This window comes from Eretmochelys imbricata, chromosome 14 (genome assembly GCF_965152235.1).
Source record: "Eretmochelys imbricata isolate rEreImb1 chromosome 14, rEreImb1.hap1, whole genome shotgun sequence".
Lineage (NCBI taxonomy): Eukaryota > Metazoa > Chordata > Testudines > Cheloniidae > Eretmochelys > Eretmochelys imbricata.
The window spans coordinates 31,930,280-31,952,705 of NC_135585.1; the positions used below are offsets into that span (position 1 = coordinate 31,930,280).

Genomic DNA, 22,426 nt, shown 5'->3' on the forward strand with positions numbered 1-22,426 from the left:
ATGCTGTCTGCAAAAAGACAGGGGAAAGATAATCAAAGAAAGTTTTAAGTGAGTCGTTTGGGCTCTTACATTCAGTGGCAAGAGAGGTGGGGAAACCTGGGAAGAACCACCCCCCCAAAGTCTAAAATATTTTACAAACCCAAATGAAAACCGCCATTCAACACAACAGGAAAAGGGCTTCATTCCAAAATTCCCCATGGAAAACATCAACAACGACACCTTTTTGGGTGGGTTGAAACATTCCCAGTCATGGGTTGTACTAGCCCAGCCATGGAGTGAGGCCCACCAAGGGACATCTACACTGGAATAAAAGACCCACGGCTGGCCCAGAGCAGCTGACTCACACTTGTGGGGCTCAGGCTGCGGAGCTAAAAGTTGCTGTGTAGACGTTCAGGCGTGGGCTGGAGCCTGGCCCCTGGGACCATGCAAGCAGGGAGGATCCCAGAGCCAGGACGCCAATCCAAGCCTGTACATCTACACAGCAACATTGAACCTCCAAAGCCAAGCCCTGTGAGCCTGACTCAGCTGACCCAGGCCAGCTTCAGCCATGCAGTGGGGCTTGTATTCCAATGTAGCTGAAGTCAATGGGGCTACAGCCGGTGTCAGTGGGCTATAGCTCCATTGGAGTCATGGGGCCAGATCCCCAGCTGAGGTCATAAAATCAGAGAACTGGAAGGAACCTCAAGAGGTCATCCAGTCCCCTGCACCCATGGCAGGACTAAATATGATCTAGACCAGTGGTTCCCAAACTTGTTCCGCCACTTGTGCAGGGAAAGCCCCCGGCGGGCCCGGCTGGTTTGTTTACCTGCTGCATCCGCAGGTTCGAGCGATCACGGCTCCCTGCGGATGCAGCAGGTAAACAAATGGGCCCGGCCCGCCGGGGGCTTTCCCTGCACAAGTGGCAGAACAAGTTTGGGAACCACTGATCTAGACCATCCCTGACAGGTGTTTGTCCAACCTGCTCTTAAAAATCCCCAATGATGGAGACTCCACAGCCTCCCTAGGCAATTTATTCCAGTGCTTAACCACCCTGACAGTCGCTGCAATTTAAGCCCATTGGTTCTTGTCCTATTCTCAGAGGTTAAGAACAATTTTTCTTCTTCCTCCTTGTAACAACCTTTTATGTACTTCAAAACTGTTATCATGTCCCCTCTCAGTCTTCTCTTCTCCAGACTAAAGAAATCCAATTTTTTCAATCTTCCCTCATAGGTCATGTTTACTAGACCTTTCATCATTTTTGTTCTCTGGACTTTCTCCAATTTGTTCACATCTTTCCTGAAATGTGGTGCCCAGAACTGGACACAATACTCCAGTTGAGGCCTAATCAGCGCGGAGTAGAACGGAAGAATTACTTCTCATATCTTGCTTACAATACTCCTGATAATGATGTTTGCCTTTTTTTGCAACAGCATTACACTGTTGACTTATATTTAGCTTGTGATCCACTATGACCCCCAGATCCCTTTCTGCAGTACTCCTTCCTAGGCAGTCATTTCCCATTTTGTATGTGTGCAAATGATTGTTCCTTCCTAAATTGAGTACTTCGCATTTGTCCTTAATGAATTTCATTCTATTTACTTCAGACCATTTCTCCAGTTTGTCCAGATCATTTTGAATTTTAATCCTATCCTCCAAAGCACTTGCAACCCATCCCAGCTTGGTATTGTCTGCAAACTTTATAAGTGTACTCTCTATGCCATTATCTAAATCATTTATGAAGATATTGAACAGAACCGGACCCAGAACTGATCCCTGCGGGACCCCACTCATTATGCTTTTCCAGCATGACTGTGAACCACGGATAACTACTTTCTGGGAACGATTTTCCAAACAGTTATGCACCCACCTTGTCGTAGCTCCATCTAGGTTGTATTTCCCTAGTTTGTTTATGAGAAGGTTATGAGAGACAGTACCAAAAGCCTTACTAAAGTCAAGATATACCACATCTACTGCTTCCCCCCTATCCACAAGGCTTGTTACCCTGTCAAAGAAAGCTATCAGGTTGGTTTGACATGATTTGTTCTTGACAAATCCATGATGACTGTTATTTATCACCTTTTTATCTTCTAGGTGTTTGCAAATTGATTGCTTAATTATTTGCTCCATTATCTTTCCGATTGCAGAAGTTAAGCTGACTGGTCTGTAATTCCCCAGGTTGTCCTTATTTCCCTTTTTATAGATGGACATTATATTTGCCCTTTTCCAGTCTTCTGGAATGTCTCCCATCTTCCATGACTTTTCAAAGATAATTGCTAATGGCTCAGATATCGCCTCAGTCAGCTCCTTGAGTATTCTAGGATGCATTTCATCAGGCCCTGGTGATTAGAAGGCATCTAACTTGTCTAAGTAACTTTTGACTTGTTCTTTCTCTATTTTAGACTCTGATCAATGGGCAGTAGCTCCATTGGAATCAATGGGGCCAGATCCCCAGCTGGGGACAATCAGCGTCACTCCACTGGAGTCAGCATCCCTCTGATCAGAGCTTCCAAGTTTGCTCTGTAAGTGAGCTGGAGCTTGCTAGCTGGCAGCCGTCTCCTTCCCACAACCCTCCACCATCCCAGCCCTGCCCCAAGATTGCCACCAAGAGAGCGAGATACCATGCCCATTGCTGCAGCAAAGGCTCAAAATTCCACTGGGCAGGGGCCGTCGGGATCCAATCCCAAGGGGGTGGTGCTGCCTGTGCCCCTGCTCCAGAGGCAGCCCACAGGGAATGGAGCTGAGAGTGTGGTGGTGCTTTGCAGGACAGTGGGAGAGGTAGGTGCATCCAGCACTATAGCGCCTGCCTTGAGGATATTGACCGGGGTCCCGGAGGGGAGAGAAATTGCCCCAGGGCTAAAACCTAGTACAAGATCTAGTCTCCATTTACACACCCCAGGGGTGTGAGAATTCACTGCCCTGATACCTCCAATCCGCCCATCTAATTTGGGAGTACTCAGAAATCCCCTTTCCCTGGGCCCGCCAGAGGACCCCAAGATAATGAGTGATGCCCAAGACTGACTGCTCCCAGCCAGGAGACGGGTCGGTGGAAATGGAAGGGGGAGACATTCAAAATGCAGCCTGAGCAGATGGGGTGGCTGGCTCTCACTTTTCCCTCCTATTTTTGACATCTCCGACTCAAGGAATATTTCCAACACTCCTCTGAACAACATACTAATCCACAGAGACCTTCCTACCAACACTACAAAAAGAAGGATTCTGGGTGGACTCCTCCTGAAGGTTGAAACAACAGATTGGACTTCTACATAGAGTGCTTCCGCCGACTTGCACAGGCTGAAATAATGGAAAAGCAGCATCACTTGCCCCACAACCTCAGCTGTGCAGAACACAATGCCATCCACAGCCTCAGAAACAACTCTGACATCATAATCAAAAAGGCTGGCAAAGGAGGTGCTGTTGTCATCATGAATAAGTCGGAATATGAACAAGAGGCTACTCGGCAGCTCTCCAACACCACTTTCTACAAGCCATTACCCTCTGATCCCACTGAGGGTTACCAAAAGAAACTACAGAATTTGCTCAAGATACTCCCTGAAAAAGCACAAGATCAAATCTGCACAGACACACCCCTGGAACCCCGACGTGGGATATTCTATCTACTACCCAAGATCCATAAACCTGGAAATCCTGGGCGCCCCATCATCTCAGGCATTGGCACCCTGACAGCAGGATTGTCTGGCTATGTAGACTCCCTCCTCAGGCCCTACGCTACCAGCACTCCCAGCTATCTTCGAGACACCACTGACTTCCTAAGGAAACTACGATCCATCGGTGATCTTCCTGAAAATACCATCCTGGCCACTATGGATGTAGAAGCCCTCTACACCAACATTCCACACAAAGATGGACTACAAGCCGTCAGGAACACTATCCCCGATAATATCACGGCAAACCTGGTGGCTGAACTTTGTGACTTTGTCTTCACCCATAACTATTTCACATTTGGAGACAATGTATACCTTCAAATCAGCGGCACTGCTATGGGTACCCGCATGGCCCCACAGTATGACAACATTTTTATGGCTGACTTAGAACAACGCTTCCTCAGCTCTCGTCCCCTAATACCCCTACTCTACTTGCACTATATTGATGACATCTTCATCATCTGGACCCATGGAAAAGAAGCCCTTGAGGAATTCCACCATGATTTCAACAATTTCCATCCCACTATCAACCTCAGCCTGGACCAGTCCACACAAGAGATCCACTTCCTGGACACTACGGTGCTAATAAGCGATGGTCACATAAACACCAACCTATACCGGAAACCTACTGACCGCTATTCCTACCTACATGCCTCCAGCTTTCACCCAGACCACACCACATGGTCCATTGTCTACAGCCAAGCTCTACGATACAACCGCATTTGCTCCAACCCCTCAGACAGAGACAAACACCTACAAGTTCTCTATCAAGCATTCTTACAACTACAGTACCCACCTGCGGAAGTAAAGAAACAGATTGATAGAGCCAGAAGAGTACCCAGAAGTCACCTACTGCAGGACAGGCCCAACAAAGAAAATAACAGAACGCCACTAGCCGTCACCTTCAGCCCCCAACTAAAACCCCTCCAACGCATTATCAAGGATCTACAACCTATCCTGAAGGACGACCCATCACTCTCACAAATCTTGGGAGACAGGCCAGTCCTTGCCTACAGACAGCCCCCCAACCTGAAGCAAATACTCACCAGCAACTACATACCACACAACAGAACCACTAACCCAGGAACCTATCCTTGCAACAAAGCCCGTTGCCAACTCTGTCCACATATCTATTCAGGGGACACCATCACAGGGCCTAATAACATCAGCCACACTGTCAGAAGCTCGTTCACCTGCACATCTACCAATGTGATATATGCCATCATGTGCCAGCAATGCCCCTCTGCCATGTACATTGGTCAAACTGGACAGTCTCTACGTAAAAGAATAAATGGACACAAATCAGATGTCAAGAATTATAATATTCAGTCGGAGAATCTCTCTGGTCACGCGATTACAGACGTGAAAGTTGTGATATTACAACAGAAAAACTTCAAAACCAGAGTCCAGGGAGAGACTGCTGAATTGGAATTCATTTGCAAATTGGATACAATTAACTTAGGCTTGAATAGAGACTGGGAGTGGCTAAGTCATTATGCAAGGTAACCTATTTCCCCTTGTTTTTTCCTACCCCCTTCCCCCTCCCACCCTTCCTCAGACGTTCTTGTTAAACCCTGGATTTGTGCTGGAAATGGCCCACCTTCATTATCATACACATTGTAAGGAGAAAAGGAGGACTTGTGGCACCTTAGAGACTAACCAATTTATTTGAGCATGAGCTTTCGTGAGCTACAGCTCACTTCATCGGATGCATACTGTGGAAACTGTGGAAATGCATACTGTGGAGCTGTAGCTCAGGAAAGCTCATGCTCAAATAAATTGGTTAGTCTCTAAGGTGCCACAAGTACTCCTTTTCTTTTTGCGAATACAGACTAACACGGCTGTTACTCTGAAACCTGTCATTGTAAGGAGAGTGATCACTTTAGATAAGCTATTACCAACAAGAGAGTAGGGTGGGGGGAGAGAAAACCTTTTGAAGTGATAAACACCCATTTTTTCATGATCTGTGTGTATAAAAACATCCTCACTGCATTTTCCATTTTTATGTATCCGATGAAGTGAGCTGTAGCTCATGAAAGCTCATGCTCAAATAAATTGGTTAGTCTCTAAGGTGCCACAAGTCCTCCTTTACTTTTCCCTCTGTCACGCATGGTTAGCCGGTGGGACTCCCTGCTACCGCGTGTCACTGTGAGATTAGCAGGGCTCGGGTCCGAGAGAGGAGTGGATGGTTGCATGGATAAGGATAAGGAGAACAGCCAGGCGGGAGGAAAGCAGCGCTGTCTGACAAACAGCCGGGGAGAGCCACAGACAGAGACGCTGTCTAATGCTGGGGAGCGAGGAAGGAATTAACCCACATGGGTGGTTTATCCTGCTAGAGCCCTGTCACCGGGCTGTTACACCTGCCACTGCACAGCTGGCACTGGTGGAAACTAGACACCAGGCTGGCTGGACCCACTGATCTGTTCTGTGGAAGCGGAGGGTGAGATACCAGCTGGCTGGACCCACTGATCTAATGTGGGGTGGCAAGGGGGGCGGTACCAGACTGTGGGTCTGACCTAGGGTTGCCAACAGTCCCTTATTACAAGGGGCGCCCCTTACTTGGTCATCTCTGTAAAAGAAGACCGGGAGTTGCCGAGCGCTGCAGAAAGCAGCAAGAAACGCCTCTGAGGAAGGGGAAAGTGCTGCATCGTACACAGGGTTCACAGCTTGCTCCCTGGCTCTCAGCGCCCCCACCCCCATAGTCCCAGCGCCCCAGCTGCTCGCTATTCTCATTAATGGTCATAATCCTAGCGGGGGGAGGAGGCTAGAAAACAGGCCCTTGGTTTTGAAACCCAGCGTTGGCACCGCTGGGGGGCAGGGAGGGGGCAGAGTCCGCTGGGTGCAGCCCAGCCCCAGCCATGCGTTATCTGGCTGTCCCGGGGCGGGGCTCCGTGGCCAGGCGGGGAACGCCCCGGGGGGGAGGGGAATTTCCTTGCCCTGCAGCGGAGTGGGCGGTGTCGGGGCCCTCTCCAAAATGCTCCGCCTGGGTCCCGTCCGGGTCTCGTGTTCACAAAACCCCAGGACATCCCGCCTGCTCCTGACCCCATGAAACCACGCCCTGGCCCTGAGCACCCGGACACACTTCCTGGGCCAGCTGCTTCCAGAAAGGGGAGATTCGGAGACAACCCGGACAGCTGGCACCCCTGCTTCCCAGCCCCCCTCCGCCGGTAGGACTGCGGGAGCCCTTCTGTCAGGCAAAGAAAGGGGGGATCGCTGCCCAGAAAGATGGGGGGCTCCGGGGGACAACGACAGGAAACGATTTGTTGCAGTGGCGCTGGAATATTGTGTCCAGTGGGGGCGCTGAGAGCTATGGAACCAAATTGTAAACCCTGAGAAACCACTTCGGGCCAGGGGGTGCGGCAGACCCCCCCCCCTCCAGTTCCAGCCCCTGTGCTTTGTTGATACATTATTCACCAGCCCCTGGGAGAGGAAAGGGCGATTTCTGCATTTCCCCACGTTTTAATGAGTTAATTAACTAGTTTCTCTCCTGCTGAATTATTTTTACCACCATGTTACTGTGTGTCACTTCCTCCAACTCAGAGAGGGAGATAATTAATGGCTGGGACGCAGTGCGGGGTGACTTTCACTTGAACATTTCTTCTTTCTTTCTTTCTGTACTAGGGAGGGGAAAAAGTCTGAAAAGCAGCCAAAAGCTGGGCTTTTTTTCTGCCGTTTCCAAGCAAAACACATTGTGGAAAAGCCAGGTAAACGCGGGGAGGAGGTGGTTCTTTCCTGGCAGGTTTTGGTGCTGACAGTTTTATTTCCTGTGGAAAGCGAAAATAATTTCTTAGGAGAAAATGCTGATTTTGCAGGAGGCCCTGTTGTTTCAAGGAGAAAGCTTTTGGTTGAAGAACTGACCTGTTGGGGGGCTCACGGGTGTTTTGCCTTCCCAGGTCCCACGCGGATGAGGAGCCCAGAGCCCGATGCCCCCTCTGCACGGTGACCAATGTTCTGTGGTGGTGCCGGGAGACATCTCCCAGAGGCCCACAGGATGGAGAGCACCCAACGCCGCTATCGGGCCATACCAGTTGCCCTCTGCCTCCTCCTGGGCATTGGGATGGCAGCCCCAGGTGAGATTGGCGTGTGTGCAAAGGGGACACCGTCAGGATGTGATCCAGTCTGTTCCAAACCAGTGCTCCCCCACATCCGGTGCAATTTCACAACTGCTGCATCTTATTTCCACATCGCATCGGTAGCACAGGGCACAAAACAACTCGGGTGGCCAGTGCCCACCGAGCCATGGGAGGCTCGAACCCTCACAAGGTGTTGGGTGCTAGAGAAGATGACCTGTTGGTTAACAGGGGGCAGCGCCCCGAGATACACGCACCACCCTCTACTGGGGCTCGTCTACACCTGATTCACCGACGCAAATGGGTTAAAACCTTTCTAGTTTAACTGGCCCTATCACCAGTATGGGCAACTCTCTGGTGGCTTCCCACTAGTTCTCCCAGTTGGCCTCAGGCCTGGAAATTGATGAGTGTCAGCTACGTGGCTAAGAGCCAAGTTTAAATCGGTTTAAGAGCATGAACACATGCAAACACACACCCGCAGGTCCAGTTAAATCTATTTCACATCACAGCTGTAGCTAGACCTCCTCTTTCTGGGGTTGGTCTGTAATAACACACTTACACACTGGTTTTACATTTCTTCAGCGCATAGGATATGCCCAAAAGGGGAGCAGAGTTGAGGTTGTTCAAGCCTTCAGAAATCTGACAGCTCCTGGCTTTTGAATGCTTGATTAGCTACCTAGTGTTCTTTTGATGTAGTGTCATTGGAGGTAATTTCTGTTACAGTACCACCTAGAGATGCCATAGTGTCTGGCACGGCACAGATACACAGTGACCGAGATCAGGGCCCCATTGCTCTGGGCGAGGCACAGACACACAGTGATTGAGATCAGGATCCCGTTGCTGGACAGACACACAATGCCCTGCCCCAAAGAACAAATGCTCTAATAATAACATCTAGTTCTTATCTAGCACTTTACATCAGTAGATCTCAGGGTGTCTTGCAGAAGAGACCAGTATCATTATCCTCACAGTACACCTGGGGAAACCGAGGCACGGACAGGGAAGTTCCTTGCCCACATTCACTCAGCAGGCCAGTGCAAAGCCAGGAATGAACCCAGGACTCCTGCCTCCCAGGCCAGCACTCTAGCAACTTGGCCACAGTGCCTCTAAAGACGCCTGGATCGTTATCCCCGTTTCCCAGCAAGAGCGTTGAGGCAGAGAGGAATGGGGTGACTGGCCCGCAGATACACCAGAGATTGGTGGCAGAGCTGGGAACTGAGCCCGTCAAGCCAGTCACCCCTTGGTGGGGACTCACTGACCATCAGCCCCCTCCCCCTCCCATGCTCTCTGACCAGACGGTGTTTCTCCCCCAGAATCATTCCATGTGCTGGGTCCCACCAGCCCCATCTCCGCCCCACTGGGGGGCACTGTGCTGCTGCCCTGCCATCTCTCCCCCGCGCTCAGTGCCCAGGCCATGCAGGTGAAATGGAGCCGGCCCCAGTTGGGCCAGGACGTCCACGTCTACTGGCCGAACAGGAGCGAGGAGCAGGGCACGGGTTACCAGGGCAGGACGGAGCTCACCACCCAGGGCCTGGCCCATGGGAACGTCTCCCTGAGGATCCGGGACGTCCAGCCATCAGACGAAGGGCAGCACTTGTGCGAGGTCCAGTCACCCAGTCACTACAGCACGGCCCTGCTGGAGCTCAGCGTGACGGGTGAGCAGCTCCGACTGCGTGCGGCTCACTCCCATGGGAACACTAGGCGTCGCAGTGCAATGGGGGATTGTGACACATCCTCGGACCCGTGCACTTCCTGCTGCATTTCACCTGCAGATTCAGAAGCGGAGATTTCCACAGTTGGCCTGGGGATTTGGGTACCCAGCTCCCATTAAAATTCCCTGGGGTGCCTCCCCAGAGTGCAGCCTTTAGAATTGCCATTCCCAGAATCAAAGGCTTAAAACTGTGGGGGGCAGACCCCCAGCCGGAGTACGTAGCTCCATTGGAGTCAATGGGGCCAGATCCCCATCTGGGGCCAGTTGGCCGTAGCTCCATTGGAGTCAATGGGGCCAGATCCCCAGCCGGTGTCAGAGGGCCGTAGCTCCATTGGAGTCAATGGGGCCAGATCCCCAGCCGGTGTCAGAGGGCCGTAGCTCCATTGGAGTCAATGGGGCCAGATCCCCAGCCGGTGTCAGAGGGCCGTAGCTCCATTGGAGTCAATGGGGCCAGATCCCCAGCCGGTGTCAGAGGGCTGTAGCTCCATTAGAGTCAGTGGGGCCAGATCCAAAGCTGGTGTCAATTGTCCGTAGCTGCACTGGAATCAGTGGGGCCAGATCTGCAGCTCGGGTCAATGGACCATAGCTCCATAAGAGTCAATGGGCCAGATTCCCAGCCGGTGTCAATCATCCGTAGCTCCACTGGAGTCAATGGGGCCAGATCTCAGCTGGGGTCAATGGGCTGTAGCTCCAGGAGAGTCAATGGGGACAGATCCCCAGCTGGGGTCAATGGGTCGCAGCTCCATTGGCGTCAATGGGGCATATCCCTGGCTTTGTAAAGTGCTTTGAGATCACCACTATCACAGATGTGTTAATCATTCTTACCGTGTTAACTTTTTGCTTCTGATTCTCCATCCCCCAGGCTCTGGCTCAGACCCTGTCCTGCACATGGCTGGGCACAAGGACTGGGGGGTGTGGGTCTTGTGTCTCTCTGCGGGGTGGTACCCAGAGCCCCACGTGCTCTGGAGGAATGGCCGTGGGGAGACCCTGAGCCCCAGGTCTGAACAGAAACCGCGCAGCGACAACGGCCTATTCAACGTCTCCAGCTCCTTGGTGGTGACTGAGAGCTCGGACCCAGCACTGACCTGCACCATCAAAGCCGGCTTCTCCAGCCCAGAGAGAGAGACGACTATTCATATCACAGGTGGGCTGCCCGCACACCTCAGGTTCCTCCCTGATGCTTATCCACATGGCTTGGCCTCATTGCAGACAGGGGGTGACTCTGGATTGACCCCAGGGAAGCTGAGATCAGAATCCGGCCCTGCCCCCAGTGCAGACAGGGGTGACTCTGGATGAACCCCAGTGGAGCTGAGATCAGAATCCAGCCCTGTCCTCATTGCAGTTGGGGAGTGACTCCAGACTGACTCAAGGCAAGCTGAGATCAGAATCTGGCCCTGCCCCCAGTGCATTTGGAGGGTGACTCTAGATTAGCCCACGGGAGCTGAGCTCAAAATCTGGCTCTCAGCCCTCAGTACCTACACTGACTTCACCTTTCCCAGCTAAGTGCTTAGGAGTGCTCTTGCTGCTCCTCTGAGAAGTTGCAATGTGTGTTCTCCCTCAGGGCTCTTCCCCAGGCATGCCCCGGAAATGTGGGCCTTTCTCATCTTTCTACCAGTATGTCTCTTCCTTGTGCCCTTGGCTGTTTATCTCTTCCGAAAGCTCCAGGTACTCAAAGGTAACAATCTCACTCCAGGCAGTGCAGTAGGGAATGTGTTTCACTGAGTGGCCAATACTTTTTTCTAAGGGAACGTGTGGGTTACAGACAGAAAATTCCATACAAACTACTTCTTTCCTGGAAGGTGGAAGTCATCCCTGTGCAAACAAGATCAGGGCCCCATTGTGCTGGGCGCAGCACAGACACACAATGACCGAGATCAGAGCCCCGTCGTGCCTGGTGCTTCACAGACACACGGTGACCGCGATCAGGGCCCTGTCAAGCCAGGCACTGCAAAGACACACGGTGACAGTCTCCCTCCCCTACAGAGCAAAATAAAATAAAGAGTCAAAATAAACAAAGGGTGTGAGGGGAAACTGAGGCAGAGAGCGTGGCAGTATCTTTCCCAAGCTCTCCAAGCAGTTCAGCAGCAAATCCAGGAACTGAAATCAGCACTTCTAATGGCCTGTTCAGTGCTCTAACCATCGGCCCATGATGCCTCTTTGGCTTAATTGGGGGAAAGCTGAGAGGAAGGAAAGAGATAAGCCCAAATGATTGTGCCTAAGCCCTGTCCAGCACCACGGATCCCAGGGAAACTGGCCATCAGGCATGCCAGTCCCTGCACTCTCCCTGGCCAGTCACGTGTCTCTCTCGGGCTTGCTCGGCCTATACGACCTCCTGGCAATGAGGCACTTTCTGGAGGGTTTCCGGGAGCACAGACCGGGCTAAGAATTCATTCCTAGAGGGTGCAAATGGACACCCACTGGAGGCTGGGCCAATGGATTCTCCCTAGCTGCCCCCTCTAGGAAGCACATACATTCCCCCAGAGCCACAGGCGCCCCTCGATCTGTCCCAGGAGGTGGGAATGGGATGGGAATGGCATATGTGCTCAGTGGGAGGTGAGGGAGAAACAGCCGTAGTGGGACTATAGAGATGAGCCACACAGGGCGCAGGAAATCCCCCTTGAGTGTCGCTCCTGCTCACAGCCTCACCTCTTCCTTTCTCTTCCAGGTGAGGTGTCCAAAGAGCGCGGTGAGTATTTCCAGCACACGGTAACTCGTGTCTCTATAACATCGCCTCAGCACCCATTGCGTAATAGTGTATCAGGGCAGAACCGAGAGATCCCACCCGAGATCAGGACCCCGTTGTGCTGGGTGCAGGACAGACACACAGTGACTGAGATCAGGGCCCTGTTTTGCCAGATGCAGGACAGACACACAGTGACTGAGATCAGGGCCCTGTTTTGCCAGATGCAGGACAGACACACAATGACAGAGATCAGGGCCCCGTCATGCTGGGCATGGCACAGACTCACAGTGACCGAGATCAGGGCCCTGCACACCGGGCGCTGCACAGACACAGTGTCTGAGATCAGGGCCCTGTTGTGCCAGGCGCTGCACAGACACATGGTGACCAAGATCAGGGCCCCATCATGACGGGCTCTGCACAGACACACGATGACCGAGATCAGAGCCACATTGTGCCAGGTTTTGCACAGACACCCACATAGCCAGGAAGGAGGCTGAGGGACCTGGAAGAGGGTGAAGGATCAGAGATGCTTCAGAGGCTGGAGTGGGGAAAGCAAAAGATGCTGCCTAGGGTCAGATTCAGCTGAGGTGGGGAGAGATGGGAGAGAAATCTGCAGGGGATGGCACCCACCGTGGAATCATAGAATATCAGAGTTGGAAGGGACCTCTGGAGGTCATCTAGTCCAACCCCCTGCCCAGAGCAGGACCAATCCCCAACTAAATCATCCCAGCCAGGGCTTTGTCAAGCCTGACTTTAAAAACTTCTAAGGAAGGAGATTCCACCACCTCCCTAGGTAACGCATTCCAGTCTTTCACCACCCTCCTAGTGAAAAAGTTTTTCCTAATATCCAACCTAAATCTCCCCCAGTGCAGCTTGAGACCATTACTCCTTGTCCTGTCATCTGCTATCACTGAGAATAGTCTAGATCCATCCTCTTTGGAGCCCCCTTTCAGGTAGTTGAAAGCAGCTATCAAATCCCCCCTCATTCTTCTCTTCTGCAGACTAAACAATCCCAGTTCCCTCAGCCTCTCCCCATAAGTCATGTGTTCCAGACCCCTAATCATTTTTGTTGCCCTTCGCTGGACTCTCTCCAATTTATCCACATCCTTCTTGTAGCGTGGGACCCAAAACTGGACACAGTACTCCAGATGACGCCTCACCAATGTCGAATAGAGGGGAACAATCACGTCCCTCGATCTGCTCGCTATGCCCCTGCTTATACATCCCAAAATGCCATTGGCCTTCTTGGCAACAAGGGCACACTGCTGACTCATATCCAGCTTCTCATCCACTGTCACCCCTAGGTCCTTTTCCGCAGAACTGCTGCCTAGCCATTCGGTCCCTAGTCTGTAGCTGTGCATTGGGTTCTTCCGTCCTAAGTGCAGGACCCTGCACTTATCCTTATTGAACCTCATCAGATTTCTTTTGGCCCAATCCTCCAATTTGTCTAGGTCCCTCTGTATCTTATCCCTACCCTCCAGCGTATCTACCACTCCTCCCAGTTTAGTGTCATCCGCAAACTTGCTGACGGTGCAATCCACACCATCCTCCAGATCATTAATGAAGATATTGAACAAAACCGGCCCCAGGACCGACCCTTGGGGCACTCCACTTGATACCGGCTGCCAACTAGACATGGAGCCATTGATCACTACCCATTGAGCCCGACAATCTAGCCAGCTTTCTGTCCACTTTATAGTCCATTCATCCAGCCCATACTTCTTTAACTTGCTGACAAGAATACTGTGGGAGACCATGTCAAAAGCTTTGCTAAAGCCAAGGAATAACACGTCCACTGCTTTCCCTTCATCCACAGAACCAGTTATCTCATCATAGAAGGCAATTAGATTAGTCAGGCATGACTTTCCCTTGGTGAATCCATGCTGACTGTTCCTGATCACTTTCCTCTCATCTAAGTGCTTCAGAATTGATTCCTTGAGGACATGCTCCATGATTTTTCCAGGGACTGAGGTGAGGTTCAAACTCACAGCTGCGGCCAATTGCTGTGATTATGTTCATCCAAATGGAGCTACAGTCGATTGACACCAGCTGGGGGTCTGGCCTCCTTGCTCCCAATTCTCTCTGATTGCTGGAATCAGACTCCAGCCCAATGAGTGTGCGAGCTGTGGTTCAGTATAGGGCTGCTGAGCAAATGGGAATGAATTTCTCTCAGTAAAGTTTCAAAAGATTTTTTTAAAACTTTTCATAGAAATTTTCCTAGAGTTTTCTTTTAGCGAACTACTGAAAATATTTGCAAACCAAAACTGTTTCTTTACTTTAAAAAATTGTGGTTTTGTGTTTAAAAAATATGGAGAATTTTGAACAAAATGAAAACTTTCATTGGGGAGAATCATAGAATATCAGTGTTGGAAGGGACCTCAGGAGATCATCTAGTCCAACCCCCTGCTCAAAGCAGGACCAATCCCCAATTTTTTCCCCAGATCCCTAAATGGCCCCTTCAAGGATTGAACTTACAACCCTGGGTTGAGCAGGCTAATGCTCAAACCACTGAGCTATCCCTCCCCACAAAATGGTGGAGTTTTGTTTCAAAAACCCAAAAGTTTGGATGGGATTTGTTTCATCTGCTCTCACTGCTTCCCCAGCTAATTGTGACTTCCTTTTTTATCATTGCAGAATGGAGACAATTTCTTGATAAAGGTAAAAAAAAAAAAGTTTTCTACTTATCTCCGGTACTCACATGGTTTTGACTCCTGCTGTCTCTGAGCCCCCTCCCTGTCTTCCATGTATTGACTATCACAGGCCAGAGGTAGGGCTCAAAGGAACAGATCCTCGAACGTGCTTAACTCCGTTTGGTGCCTAAGTACCTTTGAGGAGCTGGGCCTAAAAGACTTGACCACAGTCATCACACTAAAAGCTTGGATCTGAGATTCCCGGCTGAGCTTAGACAATGGCTTTCCCAGGCTAGGACCATGAGGACGGTTGTTACGAACTAGGGCATGGGCAGCCAGGCCTTGTGGCTGGAGCTGGAGTCAGTGGCTAGAAACAGTGCTGATGGTCAGAGCCGGAGGCAGGGCCAAGGGTCAGGAATGGAGCAGCCTGGGCAGGACCGTGGACAAGGCTGGGAGCAGGTCTGGCCCAGGAGAGATCGCAGCTGGGGATGCATGGGTTGAGCAGCCTGAGATCCGATGTTGCTGGCGGGCTGACATCCACGGGTGATCAGGCGGCCCTGCGGTGGATTGGCTGTGCTCACAGGCTGCCTGGAGACCAGGGGACAAGTGCCCTGGGAGCTCTGCTAGCCGCACACAGACGCTGGGTAATACAAAGCACAGGACACCACTGCGATATCCTTCAGCTTTCCCCAGCAAGGGCATGGAGATGTAGTGACCTCTGTAGATGGCCCTGGTGAGATCCTTCCTGGGCACAGGGCTGGGTGGAAAAGAGGGGTCTGTTCCCATGGAAAAATCCAAGAAGAAAGATTTTTCTCTTTTTTTCATTTTTGTTTGTACTTTCTGTGGATAATTCTGACTCTCCATCAAAACTTCAAAACCTGAAACATTCTAGCTGAAAATCACCCTAGTTTGGTTTTTGGATGAAAATTATTTGGCTTCTGACCAAAGTATTCTGCATTTTAGATTAAAATGATCTGGTTTGGGGCCAAAATATTTTGGGCAAACACTGGTTTTGAGGCCAAAACGTTCTGGATTTGGGGTGAACGTTGTCTGTTTTTTTTGGCCAAAATATTTTAGTTTTGGAGCATCTGTTTTTTCAACAAAGCATCCACTCTGTCCCCAGAAAGCAGACATAGAGTTTTAGAACATAAGAATGGTTTATACTGGGTCAGAGCAAAGGTCTGTCTAGTCCAATATCCTCTTCCGACAGTGGCCAATGCCAAGTGCCCCAGAGGGAATGAACAGAACAGGTGATCATCAAGTGATCCATCCCCTGTTGCCCAATTTTTCCAGCCAAAAACTGTTCCCATGGAAAATTTCCCACCAGCCCTGGTGGATCCTGTGTCCCGTTCAGGGGTCTTCCCAGAAGAGGTTGACTACTTGGGTCAGAGAAGATCCAAAGGCTCATGGTAATAATCATGCTTAGCTCCATTTTATAGCTGGGGAAAACGAGGGGGAGGGAAGGGAAGTGACTGGCTCCAGGTCAGCCAGCAGGCCTGAGCTGGGAATAGAACCCAGGTATCCTAGTGCTCTACCCACTAGGCCCCATAGCGAGAGACTTGAGGAGCTGAGCAGAGAGGAGGTACTGCGGTGTCTTGCCCTAGCACCTGTATCCATCTGCCTGTAGTGTCCCTGTCGGCAGCAGAGGTGACGCTGGACCAAAGCACTGCCAACCCCTTCCTGGTGCTCTCAGCAGATGGCAGGAGTGTGACGTGTGGCATCCCCTGGCAAGACGTCCCCAAGAGTGACCGGAGATTCGACCCCCTCCCCTGCGTCCTGGCCTCTCAGTGCTTTGCAGCCAGGCAACACTACTGGGACGTGGAGGTGGGCCAGTGGGGAGACTGGGCCATCGGGGCAGCCCAGGGCTCCATGGAGAGCATGGGGGTGTTTCAGCTGTCCCCGGATGTGGGGGTCTGGGCCCTGCAGTGCCAGGAGGGGGAGTGGAGTGCTCTCACCTGCCCTGAGACACCACTGCAGCTGGAGTCAGCACCCAGGATGGTCCGGGTGCACCTGGACTGCGAGCAGGCAAGCCTGGCCTTCTACAACGCTGAGGACATGGTGCACATCTTCACCTTCACTGGCTGTTCCCGGGAACCTCTCTTCCCCTTCTTCTTGCTCTGGACCTCTGGGGTGCAGCTCACCATACTGCCTCCAGGGCACAGAAAGACTGTGGAGATGGACAGGACAACACGTACAGTAACACCCAAAATGGGGAAAAGACAGGGCAGTCTTATAGAACTTCTGATCATGCCAGGGCAGAGTTAAGGATTTTTGGTTGGGAATTCCCTTGTGTTCAAACGGGCAAAATTAAGGGTGTTAAATTCCTTTGTCTTCAAAGGGGCAGAGTTAAGGGTTTTTAACCAGGAATTTCCTTGCAAAGGGACAGTGTTACGGATGTTTTCCCAGGGATTTCCTTGCTTTCAGATAGCTGCTTGGTTTCATATACATGGCAATGCTGAACAGAGTTAGATCGTGCCTGCTTTTGGCGGTTGGTGATCCTCTGACTTTTGTATTGTGCCTTAAAACATCTGCCCAAAGTAGTTATTACTGAAACGAACCTATTTTACTGAGGGCTTAGAACTTACCTATTTTTTAAAAGGCATATTTTATTGCAGTATTTGAACCAATTTTGGCTACAGTCAGGGAACCAGGCACAATCAGACTTTCCTGTGGAGATGCAACTACTACTCAGTATTACCAGCCGGAAAAACTCCAAAGCTTAAATGTTTAAACAGCAAACTTTATTTGTAAACTTGTTTCATTTTTCCCCGGAACCAACCTAAGTCTACATAAAGGGTATTTAACTTTGAAATTAACATTGAGATACACAGCTCATTCTTTCTTAGCATGGGAAGTTCCCATCTGAGATCAGGGCCCCATTGTGATGGGCTCTGCACAGACACATGGTGACCCAGATCGGGGCAGAGCTGGGAACTGTCCCCATGTTTATTAAGTCCCGATCCAATGCCTTAACCGCAAGCCCAGTCAGCATGCACAGCTGGGTGCACACGCAATTTCCCTGATTATGTAGAGAACCTGAGACATTTGTGAGGAAACCTCCTGGGCAGCTGTGATAACACAGACTGGGGCTTTGGGGGGGCTGATTTTTAATTGTCCCCCCAAAATTGTATATGTTCATAGTGGTGGGTGGGAGGAAGCACAAAGTGAAGGTTTGTCTACGCCTGAACAGCTTGAGTCATGGCCCCGCCGGGGAGGCCCCCTGCCCCGTTATCCTCAGTCTCCCCTCCTGGAAAGCAGTGGCCTCTCCCCGCAGCACCCAGCCACTGCTCCTGTCTCTCCCCATGGGGCACAGCTGGCAGTTCACCTGGCCTCCAAAGGGGGGCCTACTCTGAGTCAACAGGAAACCCACACATGGGAGTGAGGCAGCCCCAAACGTACCCCATGGGCCTGGTTGTGACGTTATTAATCTGAACTGGCACCATATAGATCATTGTTGCAACCAAGGTCCTGAAGTGGTACAAAATCTTGTATAAAGGGGGTCAAATAAGGTGTCTAAGACAAGGTTATGGTTTGCTGGTTACGATTATGCTGTCTATATGTATGTATCATTTTTGTATTTAAAGTTATAAGTATTGGCTCTATACTTTCTGTAGTTCAAATTTATGCTATGCTTCTGGGGGAGACCCCAGACAATTTGGTGTCAGCACTGCCTAGCCTGATTGATGGCCCATTAAGGACCATCAGCTGTACAATAGACGCATTGAGAGAAGGCACATACTCCTTGAGACTCAGCAAGGTATTCAGGGACCTGCCTATGGACAGAACACTAAGGTTTTTCTATGCCATGTGCTGGGTAGCTTGTCTTTGGGACAAAGAAAGCAGAGACCACATGACAAGAGACTATAAAAAGGCTGATGCATCTCCTCCATCTTGTTTTCCGTCCTGCTTCTTACTTCTGGAAGGACTTTGCTACAAACTGAAGCTCTGAACAAAGGACTGAATAACCCATCCCCGCTGTGGATGTACTCCAGAGACTTGATTTGAACCTGCAGTTTGTTCCATAACTGGTACAAGCCTGAACCAAGAACTTTGCCATTACTGTATATAATTGATTCCATTTAACCAATTCTAGCTCTCATCTATATCTTTTTCCTTTTCATAGATTCATAGATATTAAGGTCAGAAGGGACCATTATGATCATCTAGTCTGACCTCCTGCACAATGCAGGCCACCAAATCTCACCCCCCCCCCCCCGCAATAAACCTCTCACCTATGTCTGAGCTATTGAAGTCCTCAAATCATGGTTTAAAGACTTCAAGGTGCAGAGAATCCTCCAGCAAGTGACCCATGCCCCATGCTGCAGAGGAAGGCGAAAAAACCCCAGGGCCTCTTCCAATCTGCCCTGGAGGAAAATTCCTTCCTGATCCCAGATATGGCGATCAGCTGAACCCTGAGCATGTGGGCAAGATTCACCAGCCAGATACCAAGGAAAGGATTCTCTGTAGTAACTCAGATCCCACCCCATCTAACATTCCATCACGGGCTATTGGGACTGTCATAAATATAAAAGGGAAGGGTAAACACCTTTAAAATCCCTCCTGGCCAGAGGAAAAATCCTTTCACCTGTAAAGGGTTAAGAAGCTAGGATAACCTCGCTGGCACCTGACCAAAATGACCAGTGAGGAGACAAGATACTTTCAAAGCTGGATGGGGGGAGAAACAAAGGTTCTCTCTGTCTGTGTGATGCTTTTGCCGGGAACAGAGCAGGAATGGAGTCTTAGAACTTAGTAAGTAATCTAGCTAGATATGCGTTAGATTCTGTTTTGGTTAAATGGCTGATAAAATAAGCTGTGCTGAATGGAATGTAGATTCCTGTTTTTGTGTCTTTTTGTAACTTAAGGTTTTGCCTAGAGGGATTCTCTGGTTTGAATCTGATTACCCTGTAAGGTATTTACCATCCTGATTTTACAGAGGTGATTCTTTTACTTTTTCTTCAATTAAAATTCTTTTAAGAACCTGATTGCTTTTTTCATTGTTCTTAAGATCCAGGGGTTTGGGTCTGTGTTCACCTATGCAAATTGGTGAGGATTTTTATCAAGCCTTCCCCAGGAAAGGGGGTGTAGGGTTTGGGGAGGATTTTGGGGAGAAAGACGTTTCCAAGCGGGCTCTTTCCCAGTTATATATCTGTTAGATGCTTGGTGGTGGCAGCAATAAAGTCCAAGGGGAAAAGGAAAATAGTTTATACCTTGGGGAAGTTTTAACCTAAGCTGGTAAAAATAAGCTTAGGGAGTTTTCATGCAGGTCCCCACATCTGTACCCTAGAGTTCAGAGTGGGGAAGGAACCTTGACAGGGCCTATTTACCATGAATAGTTCAAGATCAATTAATTGCCAAAATCATGTTATCCCATCATACCATCTCCTCCATAAACTTAACGAGTTTAATCTTGAAGCCAGATAGATCTTTTGCCCCCACTGCTTCCCTTGGAAGGCTGTTCCAGAACTTCACTCCTCTGATGGTTAGAAACCTTCATCTAATTTCAAGTCTAAACTTCCTGGTGGCCAGTTTATATCCATTTGTTCTTGTGTCCACATTGGTACTGAGCTTAAATAATTCCTCTCCCTCCCGGGTATTTATTCCTCTGATATATTTATAGAGGGCAAATCATATCTCCCCTCAGCCTTCTTTTGGTTAGGCTAAACAAGCCAAGCTCTTTGAGTCTCCTTTCATAAAACAGGTTTTCCGTTCCTCGGATCATCCTAGTAGCCCTTCTCTGTACCTGTTCCAGTTTGAATTAATCCTTAAACATGGGAGACCAGAACTGCACACAGTATTCCAGGTGAGGTCTCACCTTGTAAAGCGGTACTAACAGCTCCTTATCTCTACTGGAAATACCTCGCCTGATGCGTCCCAAGACCGCATTAGCTTTTTTCACAGCCATAGCACATTGGAGGCTCATAGTCATCCTGTGGTCAACCAATATTCCAAGGTCCTTCTCCTCCGTTACTTCTAATGCATCCCCAGCTTATAACTAAAATTCTTGTTATTAATCCCTAAATGCATAACCTTATACTCTTCACTATTAAATTTCATCCTATTACTATTACTCCAGTTTACAAGGTCATCCAGATCCTCCTGTATGATATCCCGGTCCTCCTCTAAATTGGCAATACCTCCCAGCTTTGTATCATCCACAAACTTATAGCACGCTCCCACTTTTTGTGCTGAGGTCAGTAATAAAAAGATTAAATAAGATTGGTCCCAAAACCAGTCCCTGAGGAACTCCACTGGTAACCTCCCTCCAGCCTGACAGTTCACCTTTCAGTAGGACCCGCTGTAGTCTCCCCATTAACCAATTCCTTATCCACCTTTCAATTTTCATATTGATCCTCATCTTTTCCAATTTAACTAATAATTCCCCAAGTGGCACCATATCAAACGCCTTACAGAAATCTAGGTAAATTAGATCCACTGCATTTTCTTTGTCTAAAAAATCTGTTACTTTCTCAAAGAAGGAGATCAGGTTAGTTTGGCACGATCTACCTTTTGTATTTTTTCCCATTTACCATTGATCTCAATGTCCTTAACTATTTTCTCCTTCAAAATTTTTTCCAAGACCTTGCATACTACAGATATCAAAGTAACAGGCCTGTAGTTACTGGACCACTTTTTTTCCCTTTCTTAAAAATAGGAACTGTGTTAGCAATTCTCCAGTCATACGGTACAACCCCTGAGTTTACAGATTCATTAAAAATTCTTGCTGATGGGCTTGCAATTTCATGTGCCAATTCCTTTAATATTCTTGGATGAAGATTATCTGGGCCCCCCGATTTAGTCCCATTAAGATGTTTGAGTTTCGCTTCTTCCTCAGATATGGTAATATCTACCTCCATATCCTCATTCCCATTTGTCATGCTACCATTATCCCTAAGATCCTCATTAGCCTCATTAAAGACTGAGGCAAAGTATTTGTTTAGATATTGGGCCATGCCTAGATTATCTTTAACCTCCACTCCATCCTCTGTGTTTAGCGGTCCCACTTCTTCTTTCTTTTTGATTCTAAAGGATTGGCAACAGCGTGATTTGTGGGTAAGATCTGATTTGTGTATTGACCTGGGTCTGGGGCTTGGTCCTTTGGATCGAGAGAATGTTTTTTCTTTTACTGGGGTATTGGTTTTCATAACCATTCGTCCCCATAACGAGTGGCACTGGTGTTGATACTGGGAAATTGGAGTGTCTAAGGGTATGTCTACACTATGAAATTAGGTCAAATTGATAGAAGTCTTTTTTTAGAAATCGTTTCTAAATAGTTTATTGTGTGTGTCCCCACACAAAATGCTCTAAGTGCATTAACTCGGCAGAGTGCTTCCACAGTACCGAGGCTAGAGCCGACTTCCGGAGTGTTGCACTGTGGGTAGCTATCCCACAGTTCCCGCAGTCTCCGCCGCCCATTGGAATTCTGGGTTGAGATCCCAATGCCTGATGGGGCAAAAAACATTGTCACGGGTGGTTCTGAGTACATGTCATCAGGCCCCCGTTCCTTCCCTCCCTCCGTGAAAGCAACGGCAGACAATCGTTTCGCTCCTTTTTTCCTGTGCAGACGCCATATCATGGCAAGCATGGAGCCTGCTCAGCTCGCTGTCACCCTACGTCTCCTGGGTGCTGGCAGATGTGGTACTGCATTGCTGCACAGCAGCAGCAGCAACCCATTGCCTTGTGGCAGCAGACGG

The 22,426-nt window shown here is 49.5% G+C and overlaps 1 protein-coding gene across 4 annotated transcripts; it reads left to right on the forward strand.

The window, feature by feature from the left end:
• Positions 1 to 5,883: 5,883 nt before the first annotated feature.
• LOC144275205 (butyrophilin subfamily 1 member A1-like) lies at positions 5,884 to 19,717 on the forward strand. Of its 4 annotated transcripts, none has more exons than XM_077834372.1 (9): positions 5,884 to 6,081; positions 7,263 to 7,345; positions 7,454 to 7,711; positions 9,025 to 9,366; positions 10,285 to 10,566; positions 10,984 to 11,097; positions 12,088 to 12,108; positions 14,740 to 14,763; positions 16,363 to 19,717. In XM_077834372.1, the coding sequence occupies exons 3-9, from the start codon at positions 7,588 to 7,590 to the stop codon at positions 16,998 to 17,000; spliced, it is 1,545 nt and encodes a 514-aa protein (XP_077690498.1). In that variant the 5' UTR covers positions 5,884 to 6,081; positions 7,263 to 7,345; positions 7,454 to 7,587; the 3' UTR covers positions 17,001 to 19,717. The 4 variants fall into 4 exon arrangements, with proteins under 4 accessions (XP_077690498.1, XP_077690500.1, XP_077690499.1 ...); XM_077834374.1 differs by having other exon boundaries at positions 7,535 to 7,711; XM_077834373.1 differs by lacking the exon at positions 5,884 to 6,081 and adding an exon at positions 6,642 to 6,808.
• The last annotated feature ends 2,709 nt before the right edge of the window (positions 19,718 to 22,426 follow it).